This window comes from Simochromis diagramma, unplaced genomic scaffold (genome assembly GCF_900408965.1).
Source record: "Simochromis diagramma unplaced genomic scaffold, fSimDia1.1 OVJJ01000421.1, whole genome shotgun sequence".
Taxonomy (NCBI): Eukaryota; Metazoa; Chordata; class Actinopteri; order Cichliformes; family Cichlidae; genus Simochromis; species Simochromis diagramma.
The window spans coordinates 6,078,512-6,100,147 of NW_024387250.1; the positions used below are offsets into that span (position 1 = coordinate 6,078,512).

Consider the following 21,636-nt stretch of genomic DNA (forward strand, 5'->3'; position numbering starts at 1 on the left):
CTAAAGCTCAATAAGTTTGACATTCCTGTTCAAGGAGGACTAATAAGTGTTGTGAATGTGAATGGATAAATAGATAGATGGATGTTCCTTTGGTGGATGAACCAAAAATGAATTAAAATATCTTAAACAAGGTTTAAAGAGTTACCAAACATTTATTTTGCTAAAATATTGCACAACACACCCAACAAGAACATGACATCTTTTTTGTATGAGATATATCAAGCATTAAGTAACAGACAGGCCAGTTTTTATTGCAAAATATAAATACACTCTTATAAAATATTTTATAATGTTTTAAGATAATTTTATCCAAAAATACTGTATAAGCTTTTTTTGCTAAGCACCACCCAAGTACTCTCATAAATCACTGCGTACTGTTAGCAGCAACCAATCACAAAGTACTCAAGTCTTTTCAGTGCAGTCACCTATCGGTGTGTTTGGCTGGCGTAAATATCTAGTATAGGCAAAAAGTCAGTCAGTGCACTTGTGGTAACATTAATGTTAGTGGCCGTGTTTGTAAACCTAAATGTAAACCTTAAAATAAACATACTATCACAAGAACTGTCAGCATCCTCCGAGGTAGGCTTGCAAATTGAGTTTAACAATTACAGCAACACATTTTTGCAGCACTTTCTAGGGGGAAAAAAAAGTTGTTTTTGAAAACGATCAATTGAAAGAAAAAAAAATAAAACAGAATAAATAATGTGCATACGTGCCAACAAAAATGTTTCATCCTCAATCAAAGAAGAGCTGCTCTAAGCACACAGTGTTAACTACACTGACCTTCACTGTAAGCCAACACCAGCAGCCAAAAATACACCCGGGTCTGAAACAAGTTCACAGCCATGGCATGTCCTACACGGCAGAAACAATTCCCTACAGGCTTTAGGTAAAGGTAGAAGAACCACAGCATGGAGCTTTTCTCCACACTCAGTCTGAATAATACAGGCCAATGATTCATAACTTATCTTTGACTTGCTGCGGTACGACTGAGATAAAATACAGGATTCTTCAAACAGATGAATAATGCTGGGCTTTTAAATACAAAACATATTTTGTACTAGCATATTTAATAAAATCTCTCTACTGCAGGTAGTTTTGTGTGGAACAAATCTGGTTAAGGCTATTATAAAAATGTCAATCAATCGATATACTGGGCAAGCCAGCGAAAACCGTCTCCATATCCCTGTCGCTTCAGCACACTGCACATGAACACCTCCATTGGCCTCAAATTCAGCTCCTTCAGCGGCACTTTGCCCTGAAAAGAAACAAAAATACACATCAAAAAGAACAGCTTTAAATCTGCAACTCCATCCAGCAACCTTGCCCATGAACACTGAACAAATACAACGCACATCTTAAACTTTAACCGTGCTTTAAGCTCTATTAGAAAAGGTTTTCCCTGACTCGTCAGCATAGATCAATAAACAGACGCTTAGGTCTTGAACCAGAAATGATGTCTCAGATTTATACAAAAAATTTAACTGCAGTAAAATATCGTTGTGGGGCAGCAGTTTCCTTAAGTCTTTTCTTCTTAAGGTCGATTTGGGCTTGTTGCACAGACAACTAAAAAGAATGCACATACACTAACCAGACAATTTGTTAGGTATCCCTGAACTGCTCAGTAATCCAAATATCTATATATTTATAATGTGATCACCACTCAATGCATACACTGAGACTGAGCAGGTCATCACCAGATTTTATATTGTTGGCTGGCTGACTGCTGAGTCCACCCATCTGCGATCTGGCTCCTGAAAAGTAAGTGGGTAGCCACTGTGACCACAGTATACCCAGCTTCTGACGGCAGCTTCCAGCAGGATAACACACCATGTCAAATAGCTCGGTAATATTTATTGAAGTCTTAAAAGCCTAGTAAGAAGACTGTCTCTAAGTACTGTTGCTATGATTGTTTTAGTCTTTCCAACACAGTAACATGTACAAACAGTAAGAAATTGATATAGGCATTGTGACATCGCCTTTTATTTTCTTTTAAGTGCTGTTTTGAAGCCTTCAGTTTGACATTCTGGCTGCCACATCTTGATTTTTTTTTTTTTTTTTTTTTTTAAACTGGATGTAACAAGCAAAAGTTAGATTTGACTGCGAAACACTAAGCTGCTACTAGAGCGTAGCCAGCTTTATCTTGTATTTTATTCCAAAAGGGACCATACTTTACAAAAGAACGTCATGTCACGTCTATTCAGTAAGTTATGAAATGAGAACTCAGTCTGTAAAGACACCAGGAAAGTATTTAGTGAGGTCAAAGATCAAGTGAGCAGCACTTTCTCATATATGTCTATACAATCTGACTGCTTTTTCCCCACCAGAGGTGTCGCCTCCTGCTGGCCATTAAAAAGAATGCAGATTTGAAGTACTTTGAACAGGTTTCACTTTTCCAGAGGCTACGTTAACCTTTTAAATACAGTTTATGGTTTAGAAAATATCAACACCATATGACTCTAATGCTCTTGCCAGACGTCACATCATCATTTAATCCCACCTTTCTTGTACAAACCTTTCCAGTTGTATGCCCCTGAAGACCAAGTACTGCCCTGAGTGCATCCTCACTGATGGCCTCTGGACGGTCTATCTTATTGCCCAGGATTAGAACGGGGATGTTTGCAATGGTTTCATCTGTTAACATGGCCTACACAAAAGAAGTGTCATATCAGACATATCATACAGATCATTCCTATCAGTGACAGCTATGGGCAGCTGTCTGTGTTGACATCAATACAATTAACTCACATCCAGTTCAACTTTTGCTTCTGCTAGTCGCATATGGTCAGCACAATCCACCATGTACACGATACCGTTTATGGCTGGGAAGTAGTTCTTCCAGATCCTTCGTGCTGTAAAGACACACATTTTCAGTATTTTTATGCAACACCTCAACAAATACATCAATAATATTTTAAAAAGCTCAAAAATAAGATTGAGAATCACTTTTTTTTTTTTACTCCCACCTTGCGTATGACCTCCAAGGTCAAATGTCGTAAAAGTCATTCCAGCTATTGTCAGCTCCTCGGATGCTGTGGAAGAGAGGTTTGATTTTAGGATAAGCAGTGAAGCAAGACACACATGGCTAATTCCTGATGTGACAAGTAAAAATCTACTTGGGTATAGCGTCGGCATGTGCTGTCCCAGCCTGTCATCCCTGAGCATCTGCAGGAGCGTTGTTTTTCCAGCATTGTCTAGTCCAAGAAAAACCATCTTCCCAGTCTTCTTGTACAACCCTGATAGCAGAAAGAAGTCAAATTGATGGGTTTAAAAGAAGTCTTGGGCAGGAGAACTGGGAGCCAGAATAGTCATAGAAATATCTGTAAGACATATTTATATGAGAACTGGTTGGTATATGTTTTATAGAAATAGAGCGAATGCCAAAAACAAAGTGAAAATCTGGATATTTGTTAGTATTCAGGCTCGAATTTACTTCAAACTGTCTAGTTACTACCTCCAAGTTACCATTTTGTAAAACAACAATATCGGTGCTTTATATCCTCTCAAGGATATTTGAGGGTGCGTGCGTGGGACCAAACTAGTTTACATAGACTTTAGACTGGACTTGGAGACTTGAGACTTGGTATTTAGCTGCTTCTCTCTGGGTTTCCTGTGGTGGGGGCACAGGAGGACTGGGTCCTTGTTGTTACAGGGTCTTCGTATGATGGTTTCCATTGCCAGCTATATGCAGATACTGGACTCCACTAGGGCTGCCCTTTCTTATCAGGTATGTTAATGATTTTTATGGACTTATTTTTATGGGATATCTAGCCATGGGGTGGAGGGTTTGGTGGTCTCAGGATCTCATCTGAACATAGAGCCATGACCTCCACCTTACTCTGAAGCGGTTTGCAGATGAGTGTGAAGCAGCTGGTACGACACTAAGCTCGAGACTCGGCAGAAATTGGCTTCCTCCGAAAGGTGTCTCAGAGTAGAGCTGCTACACCGCCATATTGAAAAAAGACAGTTGGGGTGGTTCAGAAATTTGACCAGAATGTCTCCCAGGTGCGTCCTAGGTGAGGTGTTCAGGGTATGTTCTATCAGGAAACCCAGGGGCAGACCCAGGTTACGCTAAAGAGATTACATTTCTTGTCTGGCTTCAGGCCACCTTAGAGTCCTTTCTGGAAAGGGAGGCGGAAGTGGCAAGAGAGAGGGAGGTCTCTACTTAGCCTACCACACCCACAATTCAGCCTCAGATAAATGGCAAATATTGGATGATAATGGATGAAAATGTGGAAATTTATTTCAATACCTAATAGTTGCAAGACACTGCTGAAGCCCCTGTAGATCCAATCAAATAGAAAAGACATTTCTGATGGCTTCCTGAAAGACAAAAGCTGAAGTTAATTATGACACATGAAGGACAGTGATGTACATAAGATACCGTCATAAAGTCTGTAAATGAAAAAAAAAGAACCTTTTTTTTTTAAACTACTGCAAAAAGCTGTCATCTAGCACTAAAGCGCATTGTTAATCATTATTCTTGACCCTGCGTGGATTACTCTGCTGGTATGTGTAAGCTCCGTGTAATCACACGAGTTTTAAAGCTTGAAAAGAAAGGAGCTAAGCAAGGCAACAAACAGCCTTCAGTGATTTTTCAGACGCTGGTTTGATCTGGGAGCTGTCTCGCTCGCTCACAGTGATCTTCCCCTGACTATTTTTGTGAGGGTTGCGACAACGACACTTGATCTTGGTAGTCTCCCCCTGCCTTCGCTCAATGACACACAAACACCTGTCACTGGGTGAACTTAAAGTGAATAGTGAGGCCTGTGGGCTCTGAGAAATTATCCAATTGTTAATGCCTTTATTATACAATGTTTTCACAGGGTCACTTAAATGTCAGCGTGGCACTTAACTGCTTCATCTGTGGATTTAAAGCTGTGGCATTGTAGGCACTGCTCACAAACTTTGGTTTGCCGTTTTAGTGATGAAATGACCAAATCAGCACTCCAAAACAAGTAAACATGGCTAAAAGCAGAAATCACGACTAGCTCACTACTCTTTATAAACGCTCGTTCTAGTGAAATCACTACTACTGTCTAGCTTATCACGTGCAGCTCCGCGGTACCGACGTCAGCTTTAATAAACAACGGTAAATTTAATAAACACGAGCGCGCGGAGGGGTCCACAGTGTCCAGTCCTCGAACTTTATGATGTCGGCAAATGGTTTCGACAAACAGACTTGAATGGAAAAGTTTAAACCCCAACAAAGCCAACTTAATACATCATTTGCAGCGTTACCTTGGTCAGCAGTGTTAGTGAACTGAACTCGTCCGTTGTTGGTTTTTTTTCCTTCTCAAAGCCTCTAACTTTGACAGTTAACCGGAAGTACGTCACCGGGATGGCTACTAACACACCAAGGTAAGAAGTGCGCATGCTGGTTTTTTTGTTTGTTAGTTTTTTAATAACAATTTAAAAAAAATTAAAAAGTACACTTCAAACTGTCCTGAAAACATTAATTTAAAATGTTTTAAGATATTAGAACTTAATTTGCTTTTTAACACTGCTGACTGTAGTTTACTTTTAGTTTGGGGGGGGGGGGGGGGGGGATACTGGTCATGCCACTATCTTTCTACATTTTCGGTGTTACTTTCCGACATACATAGTATCAACGTCATTAAATTTTAATAATTAATTCTATTTAAAAAAAAATGGAATTACCCAGACATTATACAGTTTTCCTACTAGGAACAGAAAAATAAAGGAGACACAATCGCCTCTTAGTATAACTTTGGGCTACAAAAACTGGGCCTCGGGGTCTAAATTTAATATATAGAACCAGCTTATTATTTTATGTCCTCTGTAATGGACATTTGTTTTTGATCAATATCTTTTTACTTATTTGAGCTACCCTACTAAGTCCCGATGTACTAAATAGAGGGCTTTCCATTGATATCTCATGTGTTTGAGTGGCCTCTTTTAACGCTAAAGAGGAAGGAAATTACAAAAAAGTTCAATGGGAAGATTCATTTTTCCTCGGTTCTCAGAGAATATACAGTAGTTAAAGCAAAAAGTGAAGGCGATGAGGGCTGTGATCACTAGGTGGCAGCATTACAACCATGAGTTTATTCTGTTCTGAACTAGTTCTCAAACTTTTTCTTGCCAAATAACACTTTTTAAAATCACTAATTTTTTTTTTTTAAATGAAAGAAATTAAAGTAATCAAAATAAGTCCAGTTCCAAAGTATCAGCAAACGTCATTTCCCTTAAAACTAATATATTGATTCAACTTAGTTTTGTTTTTTGGTTTTTTTTTTAAACTCACTGGCTATTTTGTTCGTTATATGTACAGTGGCTTGCAAAAGTATTCGGCCCAATTGGACTTTTCCACATTTTGTCACATTACAGCCACAAATATGAATCAATTGTATTGGAATTCCACGTGAAAGACCAATACAAAGTGGTGTACACGTGAGAAGTGGAACCAAAATTATACGTGATTCCAAACATTTTTCACAAATAAATAACTGAAAAGTGTGGTGTGCGTAATTATTCAGCCCCCTGAGTCAATACTTTGTAGAACCACCTTTTGCTGCAATTACAACTGCCAGTCTTTTAGGGTATGTCTCTACCAGCTTTGCACATCTAGAGACTGAAATTCTTGCCCATTCTTCTTTGCAAAACAGCTCCAGCTCAGTCAGATTAGATGGACAGCGTTTGTGAACAGCAGTTTTCAGACCTTGCCACAGATTCTCGATTGGATTTAGATCTGGACTTTGACTGGGCCATTCTAACACATGGATACGTTTTGTTTTAAACCATTCCATTGTTGTCCTGCTGGAAGGTGAACCTCCGCCCCAGTCTCAAGTCTTTTGCAGACTCCAAGAGGTTTTCTTCCAAGATTGCCCTGTATTTGGCTCCATCCATCTTCCCATCAAGTTGATGGGAAGATGGATGGAGCCAAATACAGTTGGTTCCAGCGCAAGTCGTGGCTGACAGGCTGTGCATATTGATTTATATGATGCAGCCGGCTTTATATTGTTGCTTGGTTACACCACACAACATTGGATTGATGTAGCCTAAGTAATGAGTAAGTGGACACATTCATTTTTGCTTAAAGGCTACTGGATGCTAATTTCTTTCGCTTTCTACCTGTAACTTATGTAGCTAGAGGAAAGCTTTCTGTTGTGTGTTGCCATCTAGTGGGCATGAGGTATCACTGTATGAGTTAATCACCTAGCAACAAATTAAAATTGTGTTGTTTGATGTACTCATTAAATGGGTCATTTTAGTCGATATCATAAAAATTGCCCCCCCTGAGATTTTTTTCAGGAGCCGCCACTGCCATCAACTCTGACCAGCTTCCCTGTCCCTGCTGAAGAGAAGCACCCCCAGAGCATGATGCTGCCACCACCATATTTGACATTGGGGATGGTGTGTTCAGAGTGATGTGCAGTGTTAGTTTTCCGCCACACATAGCGTTTTGCATTTTGGCCAAAAGTTCCAATTTGGTCTCATCTGACCAGAGCACCTTCTTCCACATGTTTGCTGTGTCCCCCACATGGCTTGTGGCAAACTGCAAACGGGACTTCTTATGATTTTCTGTTAACAATGGCTTTCTTCTTGCCACTCTTCCATAAAGGCCAACTTTGTGCAGTGCACGACAGATAGTTGTCCTATGGACAGATTCCCCCACCTGAGCTGTAGATCTCTGCAGCTCGTCCAGAGTCACCATGGGCCTCTTGGCTGCATTTCTGATCAGCGCTCTCCTTGTTCGGCCTGTGAGTTTAGGTGGAAGGCCTTGTCTTGGTAGGTTTACAGTTGTGCCATACTTCTTCCATTTCTGAATGATTGCTTGAACAGTGCTCTGTAGGATGTTCAAGGCTTGGGAAATCTTTTTGTAGCCTAAGCCTGCTTTAAATTTCTCAATAACTTTATCCCTGACCTGTCTGGTGTGTTCTTTGGACTTCATGGTGTTGTTGCTCCCAGTATTCTCTTAGACAACCTCTGAGGCCGTCACAGAGCAGCTGTATTTGTACTGACATTAGATTACACATAGGTGCACTGTACTTAGTCATTAGCACTCATCAGACAATGTCTATGGGCAACTGACTGCACTGAGACCAAAGGGGGCTGAATAATTACGCACACTCCACTTTGCAGTTATTTATTTGTAAAAAATGTTTGGAATCATGTATGATTTTTGTTCCACTTCTCACGTGCACAGCACTTTGTATTGGTGTTTCACGTGGAATTCCAACAAAATTGATTCATGTTTGTGGCTGCAATGTGACAAAATGTGGAAAGTTCAAGGGGGCCGAAGACTTTTGCAAGCCACTAAGTTTGGGCTTTTACTTTGCTTTCTGCCTCAATTTCTGCTGCAACATTTGGATTTTAGGGTTACAATTTGGCATAAATATGAAAGCATGGATCTGTTCTCCCTGGTGTCAAAGCATCAGGCTTTTGGCTGTGATGTTTTAAAAAAAAAAAAAAAAAAGAAGGTGCAGCTATTTCATGCCAATTGAGCATCATTGAAACACCACAGCCTACCTGAATATTGTAGCTGACCACATCCATCCTTTAACGACCACGGTGTACCCTGTTGGAAGCTGCCATCTTCTGATGCTTCCAACGGGATAACCCACCACATCACAAAGTTCAAATAATCTTAAACACGAAAATGAGTTAACTCCACCATCAACCGATTTCAATCCAATAGAGCACCTATGTGATGTGGTGGCGTGCCCAGTTATTGCATATAAACATAAATAACAATAAAGCCCATGTTCTAAACCAGTTGTTCTCAATCTTTTCTGTTACATCGCTTCAGAAGCCAGATCCCAATAATTAAAAAAAAAAAAAAAAAGAGCAGTACTCTTAAAAATAAATAAATAAATAAATGAAAATTTAAAAAAAAACTGATTGTGTCAGCTCCATCTTTCCATGATCATCAGGTGACTATAACACCTGACAGTTTGAGAACCACTGGTCTAAACTAAATACTAATGACTCCACTCAAACTCACACGTTCACGTTCAGAAGCTTTATTAAAGCAGTTCGGTCTCAGACAGGACACACGCATCTACTAGGCACAGTGCCTGCACTTTGTTCATTACAGCACATCTCCAAAGAGATTACTTTTTTTTTTTTTTTAAATAAGCGAAAAATCATTGGTCATGACATAAGTGCTCTCTTTCTCTACAGTATCATTACTATTGATCAATAGTATCGCTATTCTTCTCCATCTACAAGGAGATGGGTAAACCCAGACCCCACCACCCATCATCCCATTGGTTCCTAATCCAAGTATGTCTTCAAATATTCCTGTGAGAGATGAGCTTTCCTCCTGGTCCACTTGAAGAACGTCCTCTTTTACTTCCTCTCATAGTAGAACCATTTATCAACTGCGAATGAAAACAACCGTGTAAATCTCACATCTGAACACTCAACCTCAGAATCATAACAATTATATGAAATGTTACCTGATGAGGGGACAGGGTCTTCTTTTCCACACGGGCATGTCTTTAGAAAAAAAAAAAAAAAAAAAAAAAATAGAAAGAAGAAAGAAAGAAACATCCATCAAAGAGACCCAAAGTTGAAATTTCTGATGTTATATTGCAAAATCTGGCAGGGATAGAAGTCTTACCTCACCAACAGCAGCAGTAGCCTCATCTGCAGAGCAGCAGAAAGGGCTGTCGCCAGCTGAGACACATGTGTTTTTGCTGTTTTGTTTGATAATATAGAGATTTATAGTAAGTATGACTACTTATATTCAAGAAATTATTGGCTGCAAGTTTGCATTTCTTCTAAAAGCAGCTGATAAAAGTCAGTTTACCAGTTCAGTTCACCAGCGCTAGCCTTTTGGGAAATGAGGGCTTTCCAGAAGTTGTGAGTGCTCTTGATTACTTCAATGGCAAAGTCCTGAAACATAAAACAGCAACTACATATGAGTGTAGGACTTTTAATAGTAATTATAAAGTAATCAAAGCTTTTATAACTGAACATGCAGGAACTAATTTGACAGTTCCTTGAACTGTTTTATAACTGAAGGCTGAGTTTGACAAAGAAGGAAATGCTGACAAAGTGTTTAAAAAAATGACTGGTTGGCTAAATGAGATGTTAGGTGGAGACCTTGTCTTTGAACTCCTCATTGAAAGCAAACTGGTTTTCTGGTTTCCCATCTGGTACTTTGTACCTCCTGAACCAGTCGACTGTGGCCTCCAGGTAGGCAGGTTTCAGGCGCCGGACATCACTGATGTCTAATGATGGACAACATCATCGTCATAAGTTCATGACGCTAATGCAGAAAAACTAAAACTGAGAGATCTGAGGCACTTACTGTTAAACTCGCTGGCCTCAGGGTCATCAACATTGATTGCAATCACTTTCCAATCTGTTTCACCCTCGTCGATCATGGCCAGGATGCCGAGGACTTTCACTTTGATTACTTCACCACGGGAGCACACCTACACAGGACATTCCAGCTCATGGTTAATTTTCAGTAACAAAGAAGAAATCACATAATTGGCAGTATTATTCATTTATGAAATGAAACACAATCACAAAATCATCAGCGTGCACTGCACCTTACTGCCGATCTCACAGACATCTATGGGATCATTGTCACCGCAGCAGCCAGTGTCTCCATCTTTATGTGCCGGATCTTCCCACGTCTAAGACATGAAAGCAGGAAGTTAAATCACTCACTGTTCAAGCAATCTACTAATGTGGATACTTCAGCTCTTTTGAATAAAATACTGACCTGAGGAATGGCTCCGTAGTTCCATATGTAGCCTTTATGTGGGAAAACATTGGCAACATAGCGCAGCTTGCCCTTCTTAACGTCCTGCTTTATTGGATTCAAGAGGTCTTTTGTAGCAATCTGAAAGAAATTTTTAATGCAGTTAATATTAAGTTCATTCCTGGTAAATGGCATGCACTTGTAACTTAATGTTACATGCACATGTAACATTAACAGCTAGAAACAACAATTCTTCATACAACTATCAAAATTGGGAAACAATACATTAGCCACAGTAAATACACTGTGGAATAAGCTCAAACCAAATCTTCCAAGATCTGATGCAGAATTCAGAGAGTTCATCACAGTGCAAAAAGTAACCAATGATGACAAAACTCAGGGAAAATTTAATCTTAAATGCTAAGACAAGATTCTGGTAAAGATGTTTGCAACCAGAGTTCCTGTGGTGAAAATCTAGAGTAATGAGAGAGACTTTCAAGAGGCTTAGGAGATTCTTCTGCAGGGAACAGAAGAAAGCAGCTGGCGAATAAAGATGTAGGGGAAATATTCTGTAAATGCTGAATGACAGCAAGTTAATGAAATGCTACAGATTAACTGGTGCACAGATAATGTCCGCGGTGGAGCTCATTAGAGATGCGCTCCCATCTCTAGCCCAAGGGGAAAACGCTTTAACGGCAGAAATTACAGCGATCGTAACACTCAAACATTTGGCAAGTGGAAAAATATAACAGTGCAGCAACAATGACTTCACACTGTCACAGTGGAGTGAGCGCACAAACATTTACAGCACTGTCACAGACTACATCACAGATACTGTCGCAGTCTCATATTATGAAGCAGCTCATTACTGTATTGAAATGACTAGCACAGGAAATTAACAAGTAAACTACAAGTGATGCAGTGAAAAAACCTCTTTCCTGATTTCTTTTCTCCTTTTGCATATTTGTCACATCTCCATTTTTCAGATCATCAAATAAATGTGATTATTAGACAATGATAAGATGAGTAATTACAAAATGCAGTTTTTGAATGATTTCATCTATTAAGGGAACAAAGCTATCCAAACCTACATGGCCCTGTGAGAAAAAGTAATCACCACCTAAACCTCATAACTGATAGTGCCACCATTGGTAACAAGAACTGCAATCAAATGATTGTGATAACTGGTAATGAGCCCTAAATATCGCTATGGAGAAATCTTCAATCTCGAGACTTGAGTGACAAAACATTTCTCCCACTGAAAACGATGAACGGAGTCAACTTTTTGGGATACTTGGTGGTGTGTTTGACTGATGGAGGCATTCTTCTTCGGGATTGTCTGCTTGAGAGCTGAAATCACAGTTCCATCAATTAAAGCAAGTTATCCAGGCATGTTTTTTTTTGTTCTTTTCTCCTTGAACTCTGCAATAGATGCCATTTTTACCTTATCTCTTTTTTTTTTTGTATTGTTGAACCATGAATTGTGACCTTCACTGAGGCAAGTTACCTGCACTATTCTCCTATTGGTTCCAACAGGTATTGCACAGACTTTGTACTAGATTAAAAAGCATGTAATATGTTATCCGCATTCTCACACACACACAGATGTCTGGGCTGCACACAGTAAGTGAAAACACCTCAAAAGTATATATATTTTTTGTTTGTTTTCCTTCTTGCGTCAATCAACTACACCTTCAGAAAGAATGCATTTTGCACAGCACCAGTCTTACCTCCATTTTTGCATTTGTCCATCTTGGCACTTCAACAACCATGTGAAAGATGTTCTGAAAAACAGAGAGAAAGAAATCTATTGAACTGTCTTTAAGTTATTTTAAGTTTGTTTTTTTCATTCATACTTAAGCGAGACAATTCTAAACTTTTTATCATGCATTCAAGCTCATGCTCAGGTATTGCTTCAATTAACTGCTGCTGGCAGATAAGATAAATAATCTACAGCAACCACAAAAGGTATTGACACAGCACTGAGAACATGGAGTAAAGGCCACTGCCTTGCAAATCGATTATTGGCTCACTACTACGGGGGGGGGAGGAAGAAAAAAAAAAAAAAAAAAAAGGCAGCTGAACATCACTGCCTGTGCTGCAGGGGAAATTTATCTTGAGGGCTGATCTTATAAATGCACAAATATTTACACACGTAACAAGGTGGCTTACCTGGCCTTCGTCAGCATACATAGGTATGTCATGAAATGGTGAGATGTACTTCCCTTCAGCATTTTCTGCAACAAAGATTAAACATTGTATGAATACGGCAGGCAAATACAAACTGCACGCAGCATTCACCTGAATGAAGTCATTCATATCGTGCTCGGAGGCCCCTGCTTGCAAAGGCTGGACTGTGCCGTGCATACTTAACCGGAGCTTATTTTGCCCTTACTTCTTTACTGCAGCTGGTATGAACGTGCTTTAATGAAAAACCTGCAGTAATCTAGCCATAAAAACTGTAAACTGTGAGACAACAACAACACTAGATTATAATGTGATGACAGTCAAAGCCCTTGCTGAAATTACTAAGTACACTTTGACCCACAATAAATAAGAGCGGAGGTTGTAATAAATCAGTGAGGGCATAGTCCCACCATCTCCAAGGATTTATGATGTCTGCAGGTAATTTAGCATTGTGCGAAAGTTAGCCAAAAGCAACTTCCTTCTCCAATATACAAACAGGTAGGTCGCCGATCAGGTATAGCCACTTCATGTCAGATCCATCATTATTTCACAGGGCAAAACCTAAAGGACCGGTTAGGCCAGGTTATTGGACTCGAGAGGAGATTTACTATCGGTTTTAAAACATTCTATTAATTCCTTCTGCAAGGATATATGTAAATACACACACACTTCACTGATATGACTGAAGGGAACATGCAAAACAAATGAATAAGTGACACGTGGGAGGTTGCGGCTAGCCGGTGGTGTTTGAAGAAAGTCCTAAAAGTAGAGAATAAAGACGAAACGTTATTACTTGCGCTTATTTCCTACTTACTGAAAAACAAGCGGTAGCTCAGGGAGTTCGGGTTTCCCCTCTCTTCTACCGAGAAGCTCATGTTGTCGTTTGGCTTTCTGTTTCACGCTGGATTTGGGTGAAGGATGGCGTCGGAAGAGTCTGCGCAGGGCTCTCGCGCTGCGTTGTCAGTCACCGAGGGCACCGCGCATGCGTACTTAGCCAATGATGCCTTTATAGGCGATTGGAAATATTAGCTTCAACAGAAAAAAATAATTCTCCCATTGAACTTCATTACTAGTAATAACCACCAAGCTAGAACTTTATTTGTGAACATCAGTGCTAACAATATTATCCATTATCCACGATACATGTGTACTAAAGGTTGAGAGTTTATACAAAAACTAAGAGGAAAAAACATATATAAGACATTATGATTCACAAATTGAAATAATATATTCAAATTGTGCAAAAAATAAAGATAAGAAAATGGGGTTCATCTCAAATTCCTTTAAAATATTTAAACAGTCCTGCTAACTTAAGGGTTTTCTTCTCATTTGCAAGCTTTAGTTACTTACTTTTAGTTTAAATGATGTCAGCTGTCTGTTTTTGTAGTTTAAAAAATGTTCCCTGACAAAACAGTCCTGATAACAGAGTCTAAATCTGGATTCTCAATATATGTATTCCAAATTCCACTTAAATGTGGAATTAATGTGAAATGTGGAAAAAAAAAAGGCCCATCAACAAACTCAAACAAAGCAGGAACAACACAGGTTGAACAAATATAACAATATGCAAATATATGCACAAAAAATTGAAGTCGCAACAGCAGTGCAAGTGATAGCCTCAAATCCAGTAAGCAGACAGCAGGGGATCCCTCGCCATGCATAAATTTACAAACAGGTCGACGTTGAACGAAAACACCTGCGCAGTGTCTGAAGGCATCTCTCTTCCTCTCTGCTGTCAGGAGATGGAAAAAATGTCTTTAGCTGATTGCCTCCTGCAGGAAGAACTGATGACCTCAGGTTCTAATGATCATATATCTCCTACTTTCACTTCATGCCTCCTCTCCGATAAACCTGCTGGAAGGGGGAAACAGAGAATCCATGTAATGCCATCTACAGGTGACAAACTGGAACAAGATGGCCTCACCCTGCAGACCCGTGCAAGAAGCATTTTGCCAGTACATTGATTTTGGTCTGGCTCGTCAGATGCATAGTTTGTGAATTTATAGTTTGTTCTCTGTCTGGTCTAGTTTACAGACATCCGGTCTCTGTTGACAAAAATTATAACACAATATAACACAAAATTACACACTCTCAAACATGGAAACTCTTTGCATCACACACACGCACACATAGAGAATCATCTTTTCTTTTGAAAAAGAATCATACAAGAATGTGCATAGTTAAGCTAAAGGATTGGGCATGGAGCTCTAAACTGCATGAATAACTACAAACTACTCTTAGGTCCTTCCACTATTTCTCATCAGTTGTCAATCATGCTTCAGCTTCCTGCTCTTGTTGCTGTCCAGTTCATCTTCTGCCCTTTCTTTTTTGGATCCAAGTGCCTTGCCATTATACTTGTTTTGATCTGTAGATAATGCTTTCAGCTAACTGCCAACATAAGTGCTCAGAGGTGACCTTACAATCATATTCACATTGGATCAGCTCACCACTGATGATACACCTTCTGCACTGCTTTGAGCTCCAGGAGGTTAACACAGCAGACCCATTATGACCAGATACAGCTGCCAGCTGCCCTCCATCCAACAAGTGATGCACCCAGAAACACTGCTTTTACTAGCTTTTATTCTCTATTTCTATTCTCGCAGAAACGTTAAGGTATATCTGTGTTTTGTAAAGGTTGATTTAAAATGCCTCTTCTGACTACACTTCAGTTCTGAGGCAAACGGAGTAGATGATCCCAAAGTGATCATCTATGAGAAAGCTTCCAATGGCTCGTTTTGGAGATCATCTCCCTCGCACCCCCCTCTATCACACCAACCCTCTGCATGTCCTCCTTCCCTACATCCATGAATCTTTTCTGAGGACAAGATTCATGGATGTCCTCTTTTCCTCTTGCCTGCCAGCTCCATCATAAACATCCTATTGTCCAATATATATATTTTTCTCAGTGCTAACATCTCCAAACCATACATCATAGCGCGTCTCTCTACCGTCTTGTAAACCTTCCCTTTCACGTTTGCTGCCATCCTTCTCATAGTTGTCTCTTCAGAAACCTTAAAAATAGAAATTAACGTGGATGTGTACATATTTTATAGCAACACCAAACTCAGTTTTAAGAATTATTATAATTATTTAATAAATTTTAATTATAACCGCCTCCTATTCTGCTATTAAACCCTTTTTTCATAAAATAAAAAGCTAATGTTTTCACTTTTAGCAAGGAAAGAGGAAACTATACATGCATGTACAGCCATGTCCCCCCATTTGTTTTGTTTTTTTATGTTGCATGACAGAAACACCTACAAGTCCATCCATTTCTTGCCAGCATGCATGATTTCCGAAGAACATACAGGTTTCCCTGTTAACGTATAAAAAAAGGTTTTAACCGATAGTGACGCCTCGCACGGCTGACCTCACATCCGGCCGCAGCTTGTCGTGCTTCCTGCCTTGCTGAGGGAGGGGACGGTGCTGACGGCTGGGAGGACGAAAGGAGAGACAAGAAAGCTTTAGGGAAGACATACGAGAGTGGGGAACGGCCCAGGTTTCCACCGTCCGTCGGGAAACAAACACCCCAGTTTTCTGTAGCTGCTGGATTTGTCACCAAATCAGCGCTAAACAAAAATGTCGACCAGTCGTCAGCTTAGCCAGAGCAGGGCCATCCCGACCAAGACGGTGTTGATCAACGACACAACGCAGCTACCTCATGACTATTGTACCACCCCCGGAGGCACTTTATTCTCTACCACTCCTGGAGGTGAGAGGGCAGCTCGCCTGCTTTGTCGTCGATTTGTAGGGAAAGAGGGGACTTTTGGAGTGAGGTGGTGCTTGTGGTCTCAGCTAAGCTTCAACTGTGCCTGGCAGTGTTGGCCTAGGCTGCCTTGTCATCCAGATGAAAACAAAAACAAAGCTTAGCCCCGCCCCCGTGCGCTCTAGCTGCTGCCTGATTGGCTCGTTGGCAACGCAGAGATTCCATTAGTGCATCGTTACCTGAAACTGTGTATAAAGGTGTACGTGTTACATTTGCCAGCGGTGGTGAGCAGAAATCTGATGATCGTTAGATTACAGGTAAAGGCGTGTCTCTGTGGAAGCTCGATTTCACCACTGGGATTTTTTTTCATGCATAAGTCGAAGTTTTGACTTATTAACTTACTAACTTCAAAATGAGTTATTAAGTCGATATTTTTGACTTATGGATCGCAAGAAATTTAGTTTTTCAGTGGCAGAAACAAGCTTCCATGTTTTAGCTTCAGTTCATAATACTGGATGTGTGATTTCTACAAGGACTCAAGCAGGGTTGCCAAACATAAAGCCCAGGGGCCAGAATTGGCCCCGCAAAGACTCCAATCCAGCCCACTGGATGGCGATGGAAAATGTGAAAGAGGGCATAAATTTTGGAGTTTTAAATGTATTTTAATAAGTTTTATACAGGTTTTTTTCTGCACATAAAGATCTCCACTTTGTCAGTGTATACGTACAATTGATTAAGTAACAGATAAACAATGAATTAAATGTTTTGACAATAGGTCTGCAGTAAAACAAGTCCTGTAAATGAACAGAAACTTGGTTTTGTAATTATAGCACAGTATGGGCAATGACCTACCAGAACCTTCTGTAAATTTCCACGTTTATTTGTTACAATTTAAGCCCAAAGAGTTGTGCTGACAGATTTCTTTCATTTACTACAGCAACATTTCTTTACCATGCAGAGAAACAGAGGAGTATTGTTGAGAATGAGCATTTGTTTATTTTTCTCATATTTAAATGCAGATTAAATGTGTAGTTGAACTGTTTTCAGTTGCTGAAAGGGCAGTTTCACAGGTCCATTTCAGATCAAAATGGGTTGTAATGAGGCCCACAATGTAAAATGAGTTTGACATCCCCGCACTAAAGGATCCTTTCCAATAAGGACATTTTTACACAATTTTCCTGCCTGACTGGCATCACTGATATGCTTTATTCTGCATAGTAATAGTACTTACATAAAGACTTTCTGTTAAAGCATTCATTTCTAGAAGTGGGTGGTTTGATCCTAATATCAATATTATTAATATTGGATACTTTGTTTCTATATTCAGTATGTAGCTGCTGAATTGTGTTAATTATTTATGGGGAAATGAACAAAAATACCTCAAAGATGCACTACAAAAATATATCTGGACCTTTTTGAGTAGACTGTAACATTTATTGCATTTATGGACTTTAGCACAGATACAGGCAAAGAGAGGAACATTTACATTATAGGTCTCCAAAAAAAAAACAGTGCGCAGGATTACACAACACTGTTTTTCTTTCATTATCAGCAAACGGTTTGTACAGGAAATGTCTGCATTAAGCATTACAACCACAAAAGGACAGTCAGTTTACAGTGAAATGAAACTGCTCATCTACACTCTAAATGCACATTTAGTTTTAGGCTAGAATAACGAATAGATGGGGTTTCTTAGGAGCAGGAAGAAAACGCCTGAGAGGAAGAAGTGAAACTAAAATTTGATGAAGCTCAGCTGATTTGATCAGTCACACAGGTGCTGCTGATGAAATCAACTTGACCTGTGCTGCCGTTATTGTGAACAAGCTGATGTTAATGTTATTAGTTTCACCTGTGTTTGCCTGCTATGGAGAAGAGGGAAAAAGGTCAAACCGCATCTTGAGTCAGCCAAGAATGCAAATACTGTGACGTCACCATGGCCATCAAGACTGCAGATTTTAGTATGTTTATTCAGAAATTATTAGACAATAGTGTGTACAGGGAAACTCAGAACCTAATGGGGAAACGTGTGCAGGCAGTTGGCTTCACTAATGTTATTGCATATAGTTGAATCTGGCCCCTCTGGATGAAGACCAGGCTTTTGCCTTTAAACAAATTAGGCTGCACCCATATTCACCATCTCTTTGAAAGGTAGCAGAAACTTGATGTTTCCCGTTTCAGGAACCCGGATCATCTACGACCGCAAGTTCCTCCTGGATCGGCGCAATTCTCCCATTGCCCAGACTCCACCGGCTCACCTGCCTGTCATCCCTGGCGTGACCAGTCTAAATGTTCTGACTGAGAACCAGAAGAATGAAGCCAACAACCATGTCAACAACCACGATGGCAAGCCTACAACTGGTAAAAGATAGTAGCCTATTCATTATTCACCGTTCCACATATTGATTAATTAATCTGCCTCTTCTAGACACATCTCAATACCTACTTGTCCTGTTCCCCTTTCTTTGTGCTTTAAAGGTGATGATGCTCAGTTCGAAATGGACATCTAACTGACTGAAACCACACCAGCAAAAGGAAATAACCTGGCAACACGTGTGCCAGTGGCTTGGCTTGTAGAAACCAATGTCGTGAGCCCTCATGGCAGCCATCTTCTTTAGCTCTTTGTCTCACTGCTGGATGTAATGTGTGTAAACCATGGGGATTCAGTCTATCATACAGGTACAGTTTGGCCATTGCTGGAAACTCGGTTTATTTGAATAGATTTCCATGGTTACCAGTTGCAGTACAAATTAACTTCACAACACGGGAGCTTCTCCCAGAATGCCCAAACAAATTAGTCCAATTTCTCGGGAGTCCCCCAGCAGGGACATAAAACAGGAAATAATCCACGTTAATTGGGAGAGGAAGTGGTTATTTTTTTTATTTTATTTTTTTAGTCTTTGCCTCGGAATCAATCGAAACATATGAAATTCCAGTCTTTGGTTTTGAAGACCCTTGTTAGCATGATATTTCAGTGATTTTTGTTTAGTTGTTTTGAAACTACTTGAAAAGCCCCACAGTCTATTATTATTATCAGTTGGACTCTTTAGTTTCCAGTGATGGTTTGTAAAGGGATGCTGTGTTTTCAATTAGGCGAAGATTTCATGCCATTCCAAGACTTCACTCTTCATTACCAACACAAGGGTGCACAAGTTTCCAATTTCCAAGATATGTTTTGTTTTTTTTTGTTTGTTTGGCTTTTATGATGTTGTTTTTTTTTTTTGTTTGTTTGTTTGTTTTTTTTAATGAATTTTAGCCTGCGATTGAGCGGTTTTTAATCAAAAAATGATTGTACTTCCCACTTATGTAAGGTTTCAACCTGGCAACTGACAAACAAGCTTGATTTTAGTTACATTTCAGTATAACAATATAAAGCCACTCATTAAATCACGACCGTGGCCTCGCTGTGATTTTTATTTTCATGTTTCTCATCTGCCAAAAAAAATATTATTTTATTTTATTTTTACTACACTTTGATCTTGTTGTGTTGGCAGGTGCTCTGCATTCATAATTTGATAAAATCGAAGGATACTTGGCACCATGTGCTGGGAGCTTTCCAAACCAGATAAAAACATTTAGAAGAACATGGAAACGGTTAATATCCTGCTGATGTTTTTGGTGCGATACAAGATTTTGGAAAACTTGAAATAGTCCAGATGTTTTATATGCATTTTATTTTTTAATACAGTTTCTTAGTACTGAGTGAATTTGTTTGGATATGGGCACTGTCAAGCCTGTTGAATTGTTAAGCAGCCAGAACAAACTGTTTGCATCAGGCTTGATGGATGCTGTAATCAACAAATCTGTCCCCCAGTGTCCTTAACCCATTTTAGATTACCTTGTTCATCTCATGAGTCACGCCTGCCCATGCCTTACATGAAATGCAGTAACTAGGTAACTGGTCATCAATTTGTACTTTCCAACAGATGTTTATTTTTTCACTGCAACATTGAACAGGTAACATTGTACTTGGCAATTGAGCAAAAGGAATACTTTTTATTTTCTTTGCCATTTTTCTATCCTCAAACAGCTGTGAAGTTTGGAAGTGCAATGGTAAATATGGGATATTGAAGTTGGCAATGTGAGAGTACCGCACACTCATTATGTTCAAATAATATTTTTTCTTTTTAACACCACAAATCATATTCATACCTGCTAACTGTACTCTGTCCAAGTAGCAGCTCTGAATTCGGTAAATGACTCAACATGAAGTTTGTTTCTCAGTAAGACTGGAACCTCTGATGTCTGTCAGATTATTTTTTTTTTTTTCTTCTTTTTGCCGTTATTAATTCTGGCCATGTTTCGTGATAAGTCTTTACGGCATTATAATTTACACGGCAGATTTCTTTCCAGTGACTTCAGTTTCACAAAGAGGGCTTAATATTATGCTTTGAGAGACAAATTTGAAACCAACTTTACTGTAATCTTTTGTTCTGATTTTTAAATGACGTTTATTTTAAATGAGACTCCAATGCCAGTGGACACTGTTGCTGCAAGATCAATAAAATTCTGTAACAAAGGAAAAACACGATTTTTGGGGTCTTTATTTTTCTTCTTTGTGTGTGGTTTTGGCAACTTTGAGAGGCAGAATCACACTCGTGCAAACAGGTGTGCTGAAGTTGATCTTCTCATCTGACTACCCTTGTAAACATTTTCCTATGTCTTTTATTAATTGAGTGTTGTTTAGCCAACCACCTATTACCATCTAACACAATAGTGCATGTAACGTACTTTCTTAAAAAAAAGAAATGGTGTTTGGTGTCTTGTTGGTGTTTATGTTCATAAGCAAATTGATTGCTCTATTTCAAAAGCGCATAATAAACAAGAGGGAGGATACTGAATTACCACAAACAACACTGCACCACTCGCTTTACATGTTTGGAAAAGGGCAGGATGATGTACTTAATCCTATCCCTGTTACTGCTCTTTCATAATCTCTTCAATAACTACATATATATGCACATGTAGAAACAAATCTGACCTATACTTGGTTTAAAAAGAAAAAATTATTTTTAAACTGTGTTTGGAAATTGAGCTCTACGCTTAGTCTATTCCCTAATTT

General features: G+C 39.4%; 3 protein-coding genes across 3 annotated transcripts; 1 reads left to right on the top strand and 2 right to left on the bottom strand.

Moving 5' to 3' along the window:
* Positions 1-132: 132 nt before the first annotated feature.
* On the bottom strand, positions 133-5,358 carry sar1ab (secretion associated, Ras related GTPase 1Ab). The gene is made up of 7 exons (XM_040001672.1): positions 5,242-5,358; positions 4,253-4,323; positions 3,117-3,236; positions 2,967-3,032; positions 2,749-2,852; positions 2,516-2,647; positions 133-1,258 (listed from the first exon to the last, which is right to left on the bottom strand). The coding sequence occupies exons 2-7, from the start codon at positions 4,308-4,310 to the stop codon at positions 1,142-1,144; spliced, it is 597 nt and encodes a 198-aa protein (XP_039857606.1). The 5' UTR covers positions 4,311-4,323; positions 5,242-5,358; the 3' UTR covers positions 133-1,141.
* Positions 5,359-8,968: 3,610 nt separating this feature from the next.
* Positions 8,969-13,837, bottom strand: ppa1b (inorganic pyrophosphatase 1b). The gene is made up of 11 exons (XM_040001684.1): positions 13,683-13,837; positions 12,854-12,918; positions 12,412-12,465; positions 10,703-10,822; positions 10,527-10,613; positions 10,280-10,406; positions 10,072-10,199; positions 9,776-9,861; positions 9,587-9,662; positions 9,423-9,462; positions 8,969-9,344 (listed from the first exon to the last, which is right to left on the bottom strand). Exons 1-11 carry the CDS (start codon positions 13,741-13,743, stop codon positions 9,313-9,315), a joined length of 876 nt encoding a protein of 291 aa, XP_039857618.1. The 5' UTR covers positions 13,744-13,837; the 3' UTR covers positions 8,969-9,312.
* A 2,423-nt stretch (positions 13,838-16,260) lies between these two features.
* Positions 16,261-21,100, top strand: eif4ebp2 (eukaryotic translation initiation factor 4E binding protein 2). Its single transcript, XM_040001440.1, has 3 exons — positions 16,261-16,583; positions 18,756-18,935; positions 19,053-21,100. The coding sequence occupies exons 1-3, from the start codon at positions 16,451-16,453 to the stop codon at positions 19,082-19,084; spliced, it is 345 nt and encodes a 114-aa protein (XP_039857374.1). The 5' UTR covers positions 16,261-16,450; the 3' UTR covers positions 19,085-21,100.
* The last annotated feature ends 536 nt before the right edge of the window (positions 21,101-21,636 follow it).